The sequence below is a fragment of the Dermacentor albipictus genome, chromosome 3 (assembly GCF_038994185.2).
Source record: "Dermacentor albipictus isolate Rhodes 1998 colony chromosome 3, USDA_Dalb.pri_finalv2, whole genome shotgun sequence".
In the NCBI taxonomy this organism is placed as follows: Eukaryota; Metazoa; Arthropoda; class Arachnida; order Ixodida; family Ixodidae; genus Dermacentor; species Dermacentor albipictus.
The window spans coordinates 112,778,112-112,795,738 of NC_091823.1; the positions used below are offsets into that span (position 1 = coordinate 112,778,112).

Below are 17,627 nucleotides of genomic sequence, written 5' to 3' on the forward strand. Positions count from 1 at the left end.
TGTGGCCCCTAAGGTGTCTGAAAAATCTGAAGTTGACTGTATTTACTTGCCTTCTATACGGGCAAGTTTGGTCAGTGGGACGATCAAGAAATAGATGGCTGGTGGAAGACAGGTGCTGATCGCGTCCATGTGTTTGACATATTGCACAAGAAGCAAGAGAAGTGTGCTAACACCTTCTGCATTGGATGAAGCAACCCAACATCTTTTCCATAGTTCATGCATCTAACATTCAGCTGGCTAGAGGTCACACACACCACCACTGAAGTTTGCCGACATCATCAACATTGACCACACAGCAGCAACAGATCTTTCCAGTGAGAACTTCCCAGATGTTGCCATAATGCACCACAGGCTGCTGTGAGCACAGGCAAGCACCCTGCACTTTATACCCACGTGCAGCATTCCCGAGAGGACATGTTCTCGCACCCTCGATGAGGAGGTCTATAGCAGTGAAATGGCATGTTTAAGGCACTTAGTGGCCACAGTGACCAGGTACACCAAAGGAAAACATGTAGAAGTTCCAAAAACGTGGTGCTCAATTACCGAGTTTGTTGCGAGGAGCTTGAGCACATCATACAAAAGGGCCGCTCCCTTGACTGGCTGGACGTTCTTGCGAGACAGTAGGTAGTTAGCAAACTTGAGCACTTGTTCCTGCAGAAGAAAAAAATTAAACGGTTGAATAGCTCCCGAGGAAACCTGCGGCATGCCAGGAAGCCACCATGCTGTGATGGAAACATTCCCCTGTCTATGAGTAAAAGAATAAATGGTGGTGGTGGTAGTGGTGATAACTTTATTGCACACAGGGGAGTTGCGGACACGCAGGTCCTTGGGCCCCCGCACGGCCTCGCAGTTTCCTTGCGGGACCTATGTGTGACAAGTGTGTCATATGGGGATGTGATCTTCAACGATTACATAAGAGGTATCATATGGACAATGGGAAAGCATACTTTTAGTCAATGCAATTTTCAGCCTGCACAAATGTGGCCACACCGAATGCCCGCCAATGCTACATTTAGACGTAAAGTGAAATCTCTATATAACGAGTTTCAGGAGACCGTGGCAAACTGTTCGTTATTCTGAAAGGTTATCAGAGTGAAAGCCCCAAAATTAACCATTGCCCGTATCAACCCATCAGTTTATCAGCCGTCACTGTATGAGTTATCCATGAGAATGTTGCTGTTGGGTCTTGGCCCATGCTGTTGCTATTTTCCACATGTTCCGCCGCCACACACCACTGCAGCACCATATATAGAGTGGCCGTGCATATAAGAGATGCTGACGCCAAGAAAACCATCGACAAAAAGAAGCTCCATGTCGCCTACAAAGTGTAATGTTTCCTTTTGTTTGCTTCTTTTTCACGCTACTTGCCCGTGGACACCACAACTGTCTCGCTTGAGGCGCACACCTGAACTATACCAAAGTTCAAACGCATGTAACCGACACCATCCAGAAAGTGCGACAGTGTGGCATCCCCGCGAACACGTAGGTTACATTTCTTTGCGCCCGCTGGTACGGCTACAGAAATAAGCACGCAAATTGGGCGTGCGCAGAAAGACTGGCGAAAGAAGGAAGAGATGCGCCTCCATTGCAAGGTGATACTTGTCTCGGTGGAGCATGTGTTTACAAAACCTGATGTGTCGTCGCCTCCACAATAGAAAAAACAAGTCCCCTCTCAGTGTTCTTTTCCTCCGGCACCATCTTGCACTTTCCAAACCCACGTGCCCGCTGCGGCGTCTGCTTTTTGCACCTTGTCGTATGCTAGCCTACTGTTAAGGCTGCTGTAAAGGATATGCGGAAATCTAAGAATCCCCAGATTTCGGAATATTAGTTCACAGTACTGAGGCATTGTTAACATGACAGGAAAACTGAATGACAATCATTATTCTGAAAAGTTCAGTATTCTGAAGTTCGTAGCGTTAAAATATCTTTACATTGAAGCTATAAGCACTCAGCAGATTTCCGAAAGTTCACTCATCTGAAAAGTTTGTTAATGTGGTGTTCATTGTCACAAGGTTTCAATGGCATTCTGATAGACATTGCACCACATGAAAATTAAAGTGCCGTTAAGCGTGATCATGAAAACAGGCATCAATACGGAAAAATCTTGTACAAATAGTACAGCAACGTTTCAAAAAAACAAAATTACTTTGCTTTTAATGTGCAAGTGGTGTTGGTAATATCCCATTTTGGTATTATTATTCCTTTTGGTATTATCCCTGTAAAAGTTGCAGCGAAAAAATGATGTTTTTCAAGAGAAGAAATAAACTGCTTTAGAAGTAGACAGAGGCAAAACCCGAATAGTGCTTTCCTTGATAATGCGAAACAAATGAATGACCTCTTGCATTTCACAAAAGAAACTTTGCAAAGCTGGTAAGATTGCTGATCTGTTATTAGTGTCTTAACATGAAATGGAGCTTGCATGGAGGTTATCTCACCCACACGCATGCTAGCTTCTCCCACGAAATCTTGCACCGCTGCATTGAAGTCCGCAGAAGTTACGCTAAATGAACTAGCACAGAGTTTAAATAGGTACAGCAGGCAATGACAGTATGACACTGCAACAAAAGCAGTTGAAATTGCTCTACTTCAATTGAAGACATCACAAAACACAACAGAACAATTGCTTAACACTGCTGGTGTTCAAAAATGCTAGAAATGCTTGCCTTAGTGACTGTTGGAGCCTTCTTGGCAGCTTCGGCAAGCCGGTACACGCCGCTCAGGATCGTAGCAGTGACACTGAGGCCTCCCTCAAACTGGATGCATGAAAAGAAAGAACAAAAATCAAGCTGAAAGCCAAAGCCAAGCAGGTCCACAAATTGAAAAATGGCACGAAAGGTGGGTTCACTTTAAGTGCCTGTTAAACACCTAGCTTTAAGTTTTCAGCAATTCCCAAAAGTTTACTACCGTTATGAAATCCCTTTCACTTTCTCTAAAAGAAACACCTAGTATTATGGAAAAAATGTTGCCCCATCACTGCTGTCTTTAGTTGTGCATAAGTCACACGTTCGTGTAAGTTCAGCCATGATCTTAAATTACTTGTGAAGCCAACATACCGGTGTGACAAGTTGCAGCTTTGTACATATTGTACTGATCTAATTGTCCTCGTGGCTGTCATGACTAAACATGACTATGCATGCTTTTGTAACCTATCAGAACACAGATATACTAAGTCATATGTATGAACATATGCCCTGCATGCTTAGCCAGAACCTCCACGATTCGCATAGAGACAAAATTTTTACGTGCTATGTCCCCCATATATATATATTTCTTATGAACAACCCATGCTGGCAGGAAAGGAAATTTAGCTAACATGCTGTTTAAGTTGAGAAACATTTTCTCGGCCTCTTGCTCCTCCAGCCAGCTGTAATAAAGCCTGGTCTCTCGATAACGGTCTCAGTGATAACAATCTCAAATTTCAAACCGAATGCCGTTTCTCCTCACGGCCGCCGCGCCCCAAGCAGGAGGATGATGAACATGTGCTAGTGCGCCTACGTACAGGTGTTCGTGCTGTGACGTCACTCGTAGTGACATGTGATGTTGAAAATTATTCAAGGCAACACCAGTTATTTGTGCAATATGTTGCTTGAATAGACGACTTAAAGCTTAGGGAAATAATAAAACACACAAACCGAATGTCTGCATGTTTTTGTTTTACTTTGCACCACTGCAAGAGAAATTTACTTCCGTTTCGTCTGCTTGTTCCCACGTCGTGCAGTCGCGCATGCAGACAATGAAACTATGTTATTTTTTTACTGTGCTCCAGCGCGGGATCATGCTCTGTGATCCGCTTGTGTCTGCCTCAGTATTCATGTAGCACTGAATTACGCTGCTAGTCAGGTGCTCTCGTGCACAGCCCGCAATATCGTGCGCTGCACAAAACAAGAGAATCACAACAGCTTGCGCGCAACGCCGTCAGGGGATGTGCACCGCGCCGCAGAAAAGCAAGGAGGAAAAAAAATTAAAAAATGAAGGCAGGGCCCGTAACGTATGCGTCATGCAATCTTCGAGGTCCAGTATGGGAGAACGCAGGGAAGGAATTTCACTTGCAAAGACTAGACGGGGCGAGTGGGCAGAGTGTCTTGCTTGGGAGTCGAGCTCGCCTTCTGAAATCATGGGTTTGTGGCACTGAAATATTTTTATCTCGGCTGTTAATGAGCCGATTAGAAAAATTTTTTTTTTGCGGCAGAACACTCTCTAGAAGACACGTAACAACTTCCAGTTTATAACCAAAATTTGCTATGGTGCCTGGTTAACGGCCCTTTAGGACCTATAGTGCTTATATCTTAAATAGGCAAGCTAAGGTTGTAAGGAAAAAAATATGCATATTGCCTAGAGTTCCGGTCTACACACAAATGCTTAAAAGAGAAGGGAACTTCGTTTTTCATCTTTCTTTTCTTTTTCGATAAATCCCAAGCACAATCACGATAACGAAAGAAAAGCACAAATACTAGAGTAAGTTACGCTATAGTAGAATCTCAATGACACGATTACGGCTGATCTGAATTTTGCGATGATACAAATTTTTCAGATGTTTCGGATGGTCTACGTTATATAGAATACACTATGATTCGGGATTACACAAACAGTTTCTCAAGCCTTTGCGGATGATTCGAATGCACCAATGACCGGCGCACACGACCGGGGTGATGCGGCTGGTGTCGGAGAGGGAGCATAGCCACCGTGGCTAATGCGCGGCTACTGTCCCTTTTCACACCCGCTTCCCTTTACCTCCAGCCTCTGCTGGCCAAGCGGCAGCGACCACCAGCCTCCCTCTCCACACCCGCCTCCCTCTCCACACCCACTTCCCTTTACCTCCATGTCTTCGCCGCCAGTTGTGCAGCGCAGTGTAGCGCACATAGAGCACTCGGCACAAAACCTGACAAGCCCGTGCCAGGGCGAGTCACGTGCTTAACAAGGCTACGTCACCCATTTCCTGGCAGCTCATTGGTGTACACTAGCTTTCCTTCCTTTTTTTACCTTTATATAGCTACGCCAGCATGTCCTTGCTGTTTTTCCTCCCGTTTTTTATTGCTGCACCGCGCCTTCACGCAGGGCGACCCGATCTGCAAGCGAAAGCCGAACCACCATCACAGGCTGTGCTGGGCCGCTGGGCTGCGTGCTGCATGCTGCTGCATTCGTGTGTTTAGTGTTTGCTGCTGTCGCTGCCTTGTGCGTTTCGCGCAACTGCTAGAGAGCTGCAACATGGACTAACCAAACTTGACGGACGCAAGTTGAGTGCCCACAGGAAGACCGAAGCGTTTACTGTTTGCCATTTCGCGGAAATGGAAGGTCCTTTCTTTTAAGCAGAAAATTGCAATTCTCAAGAAGGTCGACTGAAACACTAAGAAGAAATGTGCTGAGTTGGATGAGGAGTTAGGCATAGCACCGTCGAGGCTCTGCACCACTGTTGGGCAGCGAGACGTTGTGCTGAAGAATGCCCAGCACTTCGACGTGAACATCAAACAGCCGAAGACAGCTACATACATAAAGCTGGAAGAAGTCCTGCTGACGTGCTTTCATGAAGTTACTGCGGCCGACGTCAACGTGGGCGGCTGGGCAGCAAGATACTATGCGAGAAGGCGAACAACATTGTGCTCTCCCTTGGAAGTGAAAATTTCCAAGCTTCCGGGGGATGGCTGCATCGTTTTAAAGAAAGGCATGGACTTGTCTACAGAGCTGTTTGCGGAGAAGGGAGGAAGAAAGTTGATGGGTCAGCTGTCAGCGACTGGCTTAACATGCTGCTGTTGCTGATTTCAGACTACGCACTGTGCAACGTATTTAACACTGATGAGGTGGACCTCTTTTTCAACTTGCAGCCGGAGTGGAGCTTGTGTGTGAAGGGACAGGCTTGTCAGGGCAGCCAAAAAAGTAAAGAAAGAGTGACCATGCTTTTTTGTGTGAATGCCAATGGTTCAGAGAAAATGCAGCTTATCGTCATAGGCAAGCCGAAGCAGTCGAGGTGCTTCCGATCGGCAGGACGTTTACCTTGTTTGCACAAGGGGAACAAGAAAGCATGGATGACTGCGGATTTTTTCAGTGAGTTCCTCACGAACCTGGATCAGAAAATGGCAGCAAAGAACCAAAACCTTTTGCTTTTCGTAGACCAGTGTTCGGCCCATCCAAAGGAGGCGACCTTTAACCTCACCCTAAGGTTCCCGCCTACGAACACTACGAGCCATGTGCAGCCGCCGGTCGCGGGAATAATTCGGAACTTCAAGCATCACTTCAAAAGACTTTTAGCAAGGCATCTGCTGGTAAAAATTTATCGCAAAGAGGAGAATTTGCCGATTAGCCTACTCAGTGCGTTGCATTTCTTGGCCATGTCTTAGGACAAAGTGACCTTGGAGACAATTGAGAACTGTTTTCGCAAATGTGGATTTGGCAGGGGACTGCATGCGGTTCCAGTGGGAGATAACCAAGAGCCCAATGAGGACTTGGTGAACGAAGGCTACGAGAGTCTGGAGACTCAAGCTTCTGCTCAAGACTTCGTCACCGCGGATGACAATGTTGCGACCTGTGGGTTAAGGTCCATTAAAGACTTGGTTGACGAAGTGAATGAAATCGAGACTACACTGATGGTGAAGACGCCGACAAGTGTGACCAACCACAGCCTATGTCAGAAACCCTTGTCTTTCTTGATGTTCTGTGCCCCACCTTAAGTGCCAACAGTGTGAACAATGAAACTGCTACATGATTTTAAGCCTTTCAGGCGGGTCTTTAACGTCAGAGACATTGAGGGCAAGAAAATGGAAGCGAACAATACAGACTTTTTCAATTGGATGTAGTTGTGCCCAATAAAGTTTGTGTTCATTTTCAGCTTGGCTTGTTTTGGCTTATACGAATTCAGGATGATACGAATATCTTGCGTGCTCCAGAGGAATTCATTTCATTGAGATCCTACTGTAGTTGGATTTCATTCACGATGAATCCAAAGAGAGCCAGAAATTAGAAACAGAGACGGGGACAAGATAGATGGGCATTTGTCCTGTCATCAATGAGTGCACATTATCACTCGCACTTTTTCTCTTTCATCATCTTAACACAAGAAAAGAATCGGCATATAACTAACCATTTGTCCCTTGCATACCTGCAGGCACTTCTTTGGAGTCATTCACAGGAAAAAAAAAAAAAGCCTGTTTGCCTATCTGTATGCATTAACATTTGTAGGCGCCATTCCTAGCAAAAGGAGAGTGGCCATGTATGTCAAGCAGTACGCACAGTGAGGAGCGGGCACGCTCACCTGAAGCAGTTCACTGCCAACTTCATCTGCCTGCACGACAGCGTCCTCAATGCGGTCGGTGAAGGGGGCCAGGTTCCCACCCAAGACTGAAGCCACGTGGAAGGCATAGCCCAAGCTGCACACCCACAAGGCAAATAAAATAAAATAAAATAAATATATGCAAAGTATTCAGCAGGAGAAGACACATGCTGTTGCACAGAGAAGGTTTATGATCCAACAGGTGCTCTCTTCAGTTTAACCCCCCAAAGCCCAACGCATCATTGTTGATACGCCGAATTTGATGCTTAAAGCTTTGATTTAAGTGCTGGAAACCGAAGGTAGAGCCAATGCTAGTGCTATTGATATGCCGGTCGGAGTTTTCAGTTGTAGATAATTCAGCAAATATTTTACTAATTAAGTAAGCGTACCAATTAATCTTTGCTACTAATTTATCATTGCACTGTTTATTTCGTACTAATATGCTTTCCATGGCCAGAAATAAATGTGAACGCGTTTAAATTTTCGTCGATGTGAAATGGCAATCCGGCTTTGTGAGGGCTAATAGCAAGAAACTGGCAAGCTTTCCATACCGACAGCAGCACCAGATCACACAGCCTAGCGAGCATGAGAATCACACCTTCTAGAAATCACACCTCTAGCCAATATTTATCTCAAGGCAGGTGTTTCCACGTTCTGTGTGTACCGTTGAATCTCAATAATTATAACTGCGAGGGGACCGGAAGTTTAACTGAATAAAACGGAGTTCGAACTAAGGAAAGCTCCTTTATGTATAGTGCATCATCAATTGTGCAGTAGAGCGCAAAAATCCGTCGCTGGGCTTGGAGTGAAAAGGTCTTATCTTTCATCCATCAGTGCGCACGCAATGACATTTGAACGTTGACGTGGAACAAGCAAAGAGTAAAGGCAATAAACAGGCTTGCGGCTGTTGCTGTTCAGAAAAATGTCTCATTTCTGTCGTAGCCCAAGCAGCTGGCATCAGCAGACCTGGTAGGAAGCTGAAACAACTGCAACGCCATTTCACCAGCACCTGGTGTCCATAGCTGAAGCTTTTTTAATGCAACTCATTTTGTGCCTCATAGCAGACATATTGCAGTAGGTAGGTTGGTAAGCAGGTAAGTGGGTGGGTTCTTGTCCCGCCTTGTATCAAGCATCAATAAAAGAATTGTGTGTCCAATAGTGGAATCAAACCAGGGTCCGTCAGCACAAAAGTCTGATGTTTTACTCAGTCGCTGGCCACCACACAACAAATAGTCGTCAGAGGATGCAGATGCTACTTTGCTATTTATTTATTTACAGAATAGTACCTGCGTCGCCTTGAACGCATTATTGCAAACGGGGGGAGGGGGGGGTTAGATAAAGATCTGTTAAATTGTCCACAAAAATAAGCAATAGATACATTGTGTCACTTTTTAAGTTATGCAATACAGTGAACGAAGCACTTGTCTTTTCAATTTCAAACATTGGAAACGTGCACTTCAGTTTCAAAGCTCCAATTTCACAGTCAGGAGTTGCCTGTGAATTCAGACACTAGGGATGATAGCCTCAAGGTCAAGAGACTGAGAAGAAAATGGGCAATCAACATCACAGTGGCCACTAACGTGAAACGATACACCCATCCAAAATGCATTTCATAAAATACGAAGCTGTAATACATGTCTAGCAATTATACTCTCTTAAAGAGACAGTAGAGAGAAAAACATACGTTAATTATCCTTCTGCAATACCAGAAAGGCCACTACATTACTGTAAGTGGAGGTCTGGTAAGCTAGAGAAAGACGCAGACTGAAAGACAGGGAGCGACACCACATTAGAGTTACCGCACCAGCTTGCAATGACATTGTGGATATTTATGGTGCCTGCTCATGCCCGGTTAACTTTTTAGCGGTAAACAAAAACTACCGTATTTACTCGCATAATGATCGCACCCCTGAATTTTGTTGTCAAAATTCGATTTTTTTTATTTCCCGTGTAATGATCGCACCCTGAACTTGCCGCAGCGATATGTGATGTGTCGTCTGTCAAGTCTAGCTAATATTGATCGCGCTTACCATCTGTTGAATGCTATGCGAACGACTCTTCAAGACAAACCAAGCGGTCTGCAGGCACCAAACATTCTTAAGTAGATGCCTCATTTCATTACTTTCATCACTTCCGCACTTCCATGACTACAAAAAAGCTGCAACCAAACTTGCATTTATTATGTGTAGGCTTTATAATGGCTGTGGTCAACAACAACAAAAAAGGCGCCTTTCAATTCTCATCTGCACTCGTGGGCACACGACAAATCGCGAGTGGCAACGATAGTAGCCACGTATACAGAAGAAAAAAAAAAAAACGCGTTTGGCGCGTTCGGCTTGCTCCGCGGGCCGCCATTTTTGTTTTGGTGTCCCGCAGCAATCGCGGGATGAAAAAAAACATGTTTCTTTTCGCGGGAAATTGAACCCGCGTAATGATCGCACCCCTGATGTTGCGTCAATTTTTCTGAAAAAAAAGTGCGATCATTATGCAAGTAAATACGGTACATTGTATTCTAATGGAAGAGAAGAAGAACGAGAGCTGATGGGCCTCATTTTTTAAATTCACAACCATATGAAGCCAACCGATCGTGAAGCCGAGGAAGGCATAGGGGAAGTTATTTGTAGTTTTTGATTAAAGTGTAGAAATGATAAGGTGAAGGGAAATGAAAGGGGACGGAAAAAGCAATTTGTAGATTGTGGGAGCCGAAACTCTCAACTTTCGCATTACGCATGCGTTTCACAACCAATTGTGCCATGGTGGCGGCTGTCCCCACGTCCACATTCTAGGGTATTTATGTATGCGTACAAGATCTCACCCGGGGAGTGTTTGCCGGCACAAATAAAGGCCACGGCAGTGGATGCGGAACATCTTTTCGACCGATTCACTAAGTACGTGAAATTATTACAGAAGAGCCAAAGGCTGAACGAAGCAGGTTTCGAGACTGAGCCAGAACCATCCACACACGAAAATTTTTTTTTGAAATCCGTGGCATCATGCCAACATGCTGACGTGGGGTTTCAGTGCAAAATTCAAGAAAGTGCCACTCTGACCTTCATTTTATCTTTTAACAATCCACCTATTGCGGTGAAATAACAAAGATAAAGAGATTTAAACAAATACCTGTATTAGTGGCAGATGCACAGTATGTGCAGAGAACTTCATAGATATGTGAAGAATAAAAGAAATCAAACAGTTCATCTACTACTGTGTAGGCAGTGCTAAAGTGCATCGCAACAATTTATCAAAACGGCACTCACTTGACCATGTTGTCATCTTTCTTCAGGGCGGCAAGCAGCAGCTGGCTGACCTTAGCGGAGTCCACTTTAATGAACAAAGGTAAGAAACAGAGACAGTAACAGAGATGAACAGGTAGCAACTCAGTGTCTCAGCCACCATTTTATGTATACGCACACGGCTCACCAAAGCACATTTCACATACAGTCTCGAATGCCTCCTACAGCACTTGAGCTATAAGTACGTAAATTTAGTAAAACAAGCTGCTTCTCAACATAAGCCAGTAAATTGCTTGAAGTTACGATCCAGAAAGGCAACACAACGGCCCAATCATGAACTTATCTTTCTGTGAGTGAACAGTGGCAAACTCATTCAGCCAAAATTGCTTGAGTTAAAAAAAAATTGCTTGACATTACATCAGAGGTTTTATGTTTTTGTTTCTTGGTAACTGCATCTCAGCAATCGCTTACCTACATTACATACGCTTGAAGCACACCAGTGTGCTAGTCCGCTTCTCTTCCTTGGCAAAGCAATTTTTTAGCAAACAAGATGTACTCAGGACAGAACAGCAGCTCCAGTTTCAGTTTTCTTTTTTCTACCACAAAGATATTAACTTTAATAAGAGACCATTGCATTCACCATGTACAACCAAGATATTGTCGAGCATACATTGTTCTTATGGGTATGCGAAGTGTGTCAGAAGCAGATCAAATCAAACAGTTTTCGAATAATGAGCAGCCGTTAATGCAATTAATATAAAATGATGTTCACATCCCGTTATTCTTAAAGTTAGCACGTTTCTGTAATTGCATAATATGTAATGAAGTATTGTTTATTAAAAGTACAAATGGAGGATTAGGAGCAAAGAGTAGTTTCTTCACATGCACAGGACTCTTCAGAAAGTGTGAATGATCACTGTACAGCTGTAAAGTATGGTTACCTAAGCAATGTAGCCTGATCCATTACGTAAGTTCTCAAGTTTTATGAATATACTGTGCCAATGAGGTCAAATTTTGACACACTTTTGCTACAATGTTATGTTTAACCGGGTGCAGTTCAAGTGTTGAAATACTCATGTTTACGAATAGTGACTATTCGATTCAAAGACCGAATCGAATATTTGCACACCCCTAATTGTTTTGCTTTTGTGCTGGTGTGTGTCTTTCACCCATTACCACTATTGTGAAGTTGTTGCCCGGTGTGAGATGCGCCTGCCGCTTCTCAAAGCTTGTGAATGTTGTCCCCTATTGCAGAGTAAAGAGCTCTGTCTGTTCATATTATCATGACATATGAAACATATAATCGCTAATTACACACCCATGATAAGAAAGATTGCTAATTGCATTAATGTCGCCAATCATCTCCAAAGAAAGGATGCACTGCCTACTTTTCTTTCTTCTTTTACAATGCACGTGAGCACTAAGTGAGCACTCTGGAATGCACGATTATGCACGCACAAATAGTCTGCATACTTGACTCGTCAGTTAAGATTTCAATGACAGTGACCATTATAGTTGTGCTTTACGTGTTGCTACTTCTTTCTGGGCACAAGTTCATCGAATGAAGCATTCAACTCTTAACCCAGGCTCTCGGTGGTATTTGATATTCCACTGTCACTACAACATGACAGTATTACTGTTGTAACACAACAACTATGTTTTTCTGTGCCCAATTTCGTGGCATGCAAGCCATGCTATCAATATACAACTTCATGTAAACCCAAGGCTTCACCAGCTGACCTGATACGCCGAGAGCCTTGAGGGCCAGAACAGCGTGATAAAGCTGTGCCACAGACGAGTCCTCTTTCAAAGCAGCCTGCAGCGTTGCCTTGCCCTCTGGAACGTCAAGCTGCAGAAGTAAACACAAAAAATGTTTTAGTTGACATTGTGGAAACACAGGGCATAAATCAACATATTTACAGCAGCCACTTTACCCCCGATTAGATTCCATTCATGATAACCCTTTAGTAAACACTTCCAGCAATTATATAGTGTTTTCGAAGAAATAGTTGATTTAGATTTCTTCATACCACCTACCATGTGATGGCTGGTTCATTTTATATGAAAATGCAAATATTAATTGTCAATAATCGAGTAGCATGTCGAAACCAGAACTGAACCTTCAGCCCAGGAAGCTGCTTCTTGAGACATCAGTAGCCCGTGCCAGTTATAACAGCACTAGTAGCAACACCTCGAGGCAAGGCGTTCAAAGACAATGAGTTAAAAATTCTTGTGTCATACGAGGCTTCTTGGCAAAAGAACTCGCAAGATACCTTTATGAACGTTACATTGTTGTCGGAACCATCATGCCAAAACATAAGTCAAGCACAGTCACTCATGGAAATAAGAATCCTGCAAGCATCAATCAAAAAACGCTATGCAAGAAGCTAATACCGCTACTGTTGTTCCTATGCTTATGCCATGAGCAGAAAGAAAGCACACAGTGGTCAGCAAGAATCATTCAACAACTACAAAAATAAACAGGTTGCAGAAAAACCACATAACTCCAAGTTGCTCCTCATTTTTAGTGCAAAGAGTGCAAGACAAAAAAAAAAAAAAGAAAACTAAGAAACTTGCACTTTGCCATTGTGGCCCTGTGACCACATATGCATGTATGCACTGCAGCATATATATATATATATATATATATATATCATCAGTCTGGTTACGCCCACTGCAGGGCAAAGGCCTCTCCCATACTTCTCCAACTACCCTGGTCATGTACTAATTGTGGCCATGTTATCCCTGCAAACTTCCTGCTCTCATCCGCCCACCTAACTTTCTACCTACTATATATGTATATATTACTAAAAAACATTGAGTGGCACCTGAAAGGGTTGACCCCATGCTCAATGTAGCCACCAGACACAGTATCCACCAAACCGCATAAAATGAAGGTTTCAATTGTGAGAAAACTTACTGGGCAGTTTCCGAGAGCTTTGCTCCCAGCCGCTGCATGGTAGAGCGCCTCGATGTTCTTTTGATCAACAGTTTTCAAAACTTTGCAGTAATCCTGAAATGCAAGAAGTGGGGAGAAAAAGAAAGTGTGATATTTGCTTCCAGCAAAACTGAGACATTCCATTTACAGCAATGTCACCAACCAACACATGTGCTATAATTCTTTTCAACCTTGTTATTTGGACTCAAAAAGCTCATGCAGATATTAAACTGCTCAAGATTGGCCTTCTCAAATTATCATTCTATAATTCAGGTCTCGTTACTGTGACACTAATGCTTTTACAGCAAAGAGGGCAAGTAGGAGTCGACAGCTATCAGCAGGTCAACCCTATATGGTCAGAGGGAGGCATTAAAAAAGTAATAGTAAAAAATGGTTCTATATTTTACATCTGCCTGGCCTAAAGTGTGTCAATATTTCACAATGTGGTTAAAAAAGAAAGAAAGAAGGGAAAGACTAAGCGCTTTCCATTTAAAGGTTGACTGCAACAAATGTTCACTTTGGTTAAATTGGTTATTATTGCAAACATGAAAAAGCTGCAGGGCTAGCAATTGTAGTTTTCTTCTGAACAGTTTTTTAAATAGCACCTAAGCGGATGACACAGGCAAATGGAGTTAAGTGGATACGACATAAATCCAAGATTACGACCTCCGAAGATGACAGCAGAGGTCATGTTTAAGCACCGTGCTGGTTCTTTAAGTTTCAATTTGTGCACAATTTTAAACGAGCAATATGAGCAACATTTCTTTTCCAGTTGTGGGGCCAAAAATCTATAATATTTAAAGCTTCTAGTGACACAGCTAATCATATTTCATACGCAAAATTCAGCATAAAGGCTGCTCTATATGTATGCTACTCGAGTCCACAGTTTCATTATCATTGGCCTTTAACTAAAGAAATACGACAAACAGAATGACGTTGATGAGAAGTCAAAGGGTTCTAAGCCAGCATGCCTCTCCTTGATGTTTAATGTCAAGACTTGCCTCTATGAAAAGGAATTCCTAGAAAGAGTCGCGCTTCTAGTGCAGCCAACTTGGAGAACTTTGCAAGTGGCTTATTAGAACTACAAAGTGCATTTCAGCATATTCGACTGCTTCCACTACCACATGCTTGAGCCTTCACCAAACACACCGATCACAACAGGCACTCTCAAGCATGCTTGAATCAATGTTGATCAAACACTGCTACATTTAACTTTCACACACGTTTGACTCTGATTCTGCAATACTGGCTTTGCACTTCAGTCACACTCAAAAGTTCCATGCCAGTAGAGCTCAAGTATTTTTGAAGAGTCACTTACTGAGTAGTGATATTATTGAGCTAAATTAGTATTGAGGTAGAATTTAATGAGTCAGTGAGGATAGACACTGACACAGGGATACAAGTAAGTGACACGCGCCAACTTTACCCACATATGCCTAGAAAACAGTGTGTACTCATACACGCTCATGCAATCGCACTCATTGGTACTCACTCGCATTTAAAACTTGACAGTACCTTTAGTAAGCATTAAAGAGGATGAAGGCGAAAGCCGTGTACTCACGAGACATTCATTACATTACTCGACATTTTCATTTGAATTCACTATTTCCTATTACTTGTTTTCTCCCCCCAAAGGTTGCGAGTTTGAGTGCCTTCATTAACTCTACCTTAATTAACTGTCTTAATTAACTTCATCCTGATAAACACCAAAGCTCGTGGGTTCGACTTCCACCAAAGGTTAAAGGTTTGAGTGCCTTACTTAACTTTACTGTAATTAACACCAAAGGTTCCAAAGGTTGTGGGTTCGACTCCCGACCTTCACAATGTCAACTGGTATCCAACTTGGAGATGTTCGCCCATATCTTGAAGCTTGAATTTTGGTGCCATAACGACGGACAACGTATTTTTGGACCTATGAGCCATCGAACGCTTTCACCTTAACAGTCATGTGCCCACTTATACTCACTAACAGTCACTTGCCGGCACAAACTCACTCACATGCATACTCACGTCCACTCACACTCGCAGGCACTCACTCCCGTTCATACTCACTCACACCCTTGGTCACTCACTAATGCATCATGCCTGTGAAATGATAGCGGAACAAGTATGTGTTAGTGTAGCTGTGCGTATGCTAATCTACACCCTTTAATTGGCTTTACAAAACTGAAAGACATCCATAACTACTATGTGCTGCTATTCCTGCAAACGGTATTCACAGCCAACTTGCCTGGGGGTTTGTGATCTTCTCACCCAGAAGGCTCAACCCATAAGCTGCATAGTGTGCTGATGGCAAGTCTGCCAGGGCCTTGGGTGATGTGAAGAGGCTCTTGAGGCGAGCTTTGTCTTCGGGACCAAAGTAGGTGGACAGCGTTAGGGCACTGCATAGCTGGGCACCTAGCACGGCTGCCAGGAGAAGCCTAGGTAATGCTGCAACATGAAAGTGGGTGTTGTACGCAACCGGGCACAAGTTTCACCGGTCAATGCTGGCTGCAGTTTCACAAGGCAGACACGATGACATGGAAAAGACAAAACAAGCATCTATGCAGAAGCTGAAGGCTACTGTTAATGTTCTAGATATCTCATTTTCTTTGCGATGTGGTTTCACTTCTACTTTTTAATAATAAATAAATCCCTGTGTGTTAATCAGGCCCAGATAACAAATTGGGCAGTGAACACCTACAAATCATAATTCACAAGATAAGAATAGATGCCTACGAGATGCTGCTGTTGTTACTACGATGATGCAGAGGCCAACCAAATAAGTTTATGTGGCGTTCTGCTTGCTTTATGCAATGCTCATGACATAAGCATTCCGATGAACTTCTCATCCCAAAGTAGACATAATGCCAATTTTGATTAAAAGCTAGCACAACAGGAACAGCTAGAGAGAGAGAGAGACAATTTACAGAAAGGCAGCGCCCGTCTTGAGCTACCTTTCACTGGCCTGCCACTAAAACAAGATGTATGACCACCCTTGTGCATACTGTGAACCTAGCCCAATATGGCTGATTCAAGGAATTAGACCCACATTCACAATACAGCAGTGCTAAGCAGAAAAACAGAGCAAGAAACGGGACAAATTGCCATTACAAATATTGTAGCTGTACACACTTTTCACCGTCTATCATACATTAGCAAGGCGTACTCCATTCCAAACGTACCACTACATTGGATATTGTGCATCGAGAATTACCAACGCAGCTCTAGCTTATGGCACTAATTGCTGAAACAGTATGACTAAAAGTTTTGAAGAGTAGGACTAAAACAGTTTTTGTAAACTGATGGACACATACAGTAGTGTTACCGTTGTGTACTGCTCTTAAGTTTAGCAAAGGAATTCTGGGTACGGGAGTTTAGGCTGGTTCTCGTAAGAGTTGTGGGCTTTACGTAAAAAAAAACATCGTCAAAGGTTTCATTTCTCTTGTATTTTTTACGGTTTGCTTTAACTGAACGGCAAGTCAAACATACTCCACTCAGGACACGCCTGCACACAGTGCTAAAACCGGTTCGATCGGCGAAGTTTGAAAGTTCAAACAGTAAACAACTATAGAGCTTGACCACCACGAGCTGTGCAATGTTTGAAGCCGACGTTCTAATTAATGGTGTTTGGAAAACTCATTGCGCCGATATTTCCCGATGTTCGAAGAATAAGCCGTTATCAAATTTCGGGAACAAGTGGGCAAGCAAAATATGGGCTGACTGACTGCAGCGAACCGTCAGGCGCTCAAGATCTCATCAGTGAATTTCGCTAACTCCTATATAAAGAGCAAGGAGTTTATTTTGAAGATGAGAGTGTATTTCTTAAAAACGCTGCAGCTGGCGGACACGACACACCGGCAAGAGTTTCTCGCGAGTATACGCCACGTGTCAATACCGGCAAAAATACTTTATCGCTGACCGGCGCGACGCCGAAACGAGTACGATACGTATCCGTGGTCTCTTGCAATGCGTGCTGTAAACGTAAAACTGAACGTAACGTACTTTTACGCACAAAAGTAGAAGTTCCAAACAAACTTACACACACACTCGCCTCGCCTCATCGTCGTCTGAAAACCGAAGAGACCTCTCGCGTTAGTTTATGTTGACACAGCAGCCGTAGCACACGTAGTTTACACGTCAGCTGCTTCGGCCTCAGCCGCGAAGCCGTAGCGGACTCTTTTTGAATGTCATGCTTTATCACAGCACCGCAAAA

At 43.5% G+C, this 17,627-nt stretch overlaps 1 protein-coding gene across 1 annotated transcript in view; it reads right to left on the minus strand.

Annotated features, from left to right (window-relative positions):
- The window catches only part of OstDelta (oligosaccharide transferase delta subunit), a 37,872-nt gene extending 20,260 nt beyond the window's left edge, over window positions 1-17,612 (minus strand). Inside the window, exons 1-8 of the mRNA XM_065440289.2 lie at window positions 17,454-17,612; window positions 15,663-15,862; window positions 13,415-13,507; window positions 12,235-12,343; window positions 10,519-10,582; window positions 7,244-7,358; window positions 2,664-2,753; window positions 544-651 (exon numbers count right to left, since the gene is read on the minus strand). Of these exons, the coding sequence (XP_065296361.1) occupies window positions 544-651; window positions 2,664-2,753; window positions 7,244-7,358; window positions 10,519-10,582; window positions 12,235-12,343; window positions 13,415-13,507; window positions 15,663-15,862; window positions 17,454-17,475 (801 nt within the window). The 5' untranslated portion in view covers window positions 17,476-17,612. The remainder of the gene's footprint in view (window positions 1-543; window positions 652-2,663; window positions 2,754-7,243; window positions 7,359-10,518; window positions 10,583-12,234; window positions 12,344-13,414; window positions 13,508-15,662; window positions 15,863-17,453) is intronic.
- Window positions 17,613-17,627: the final 15 nt, after the last annotated feature.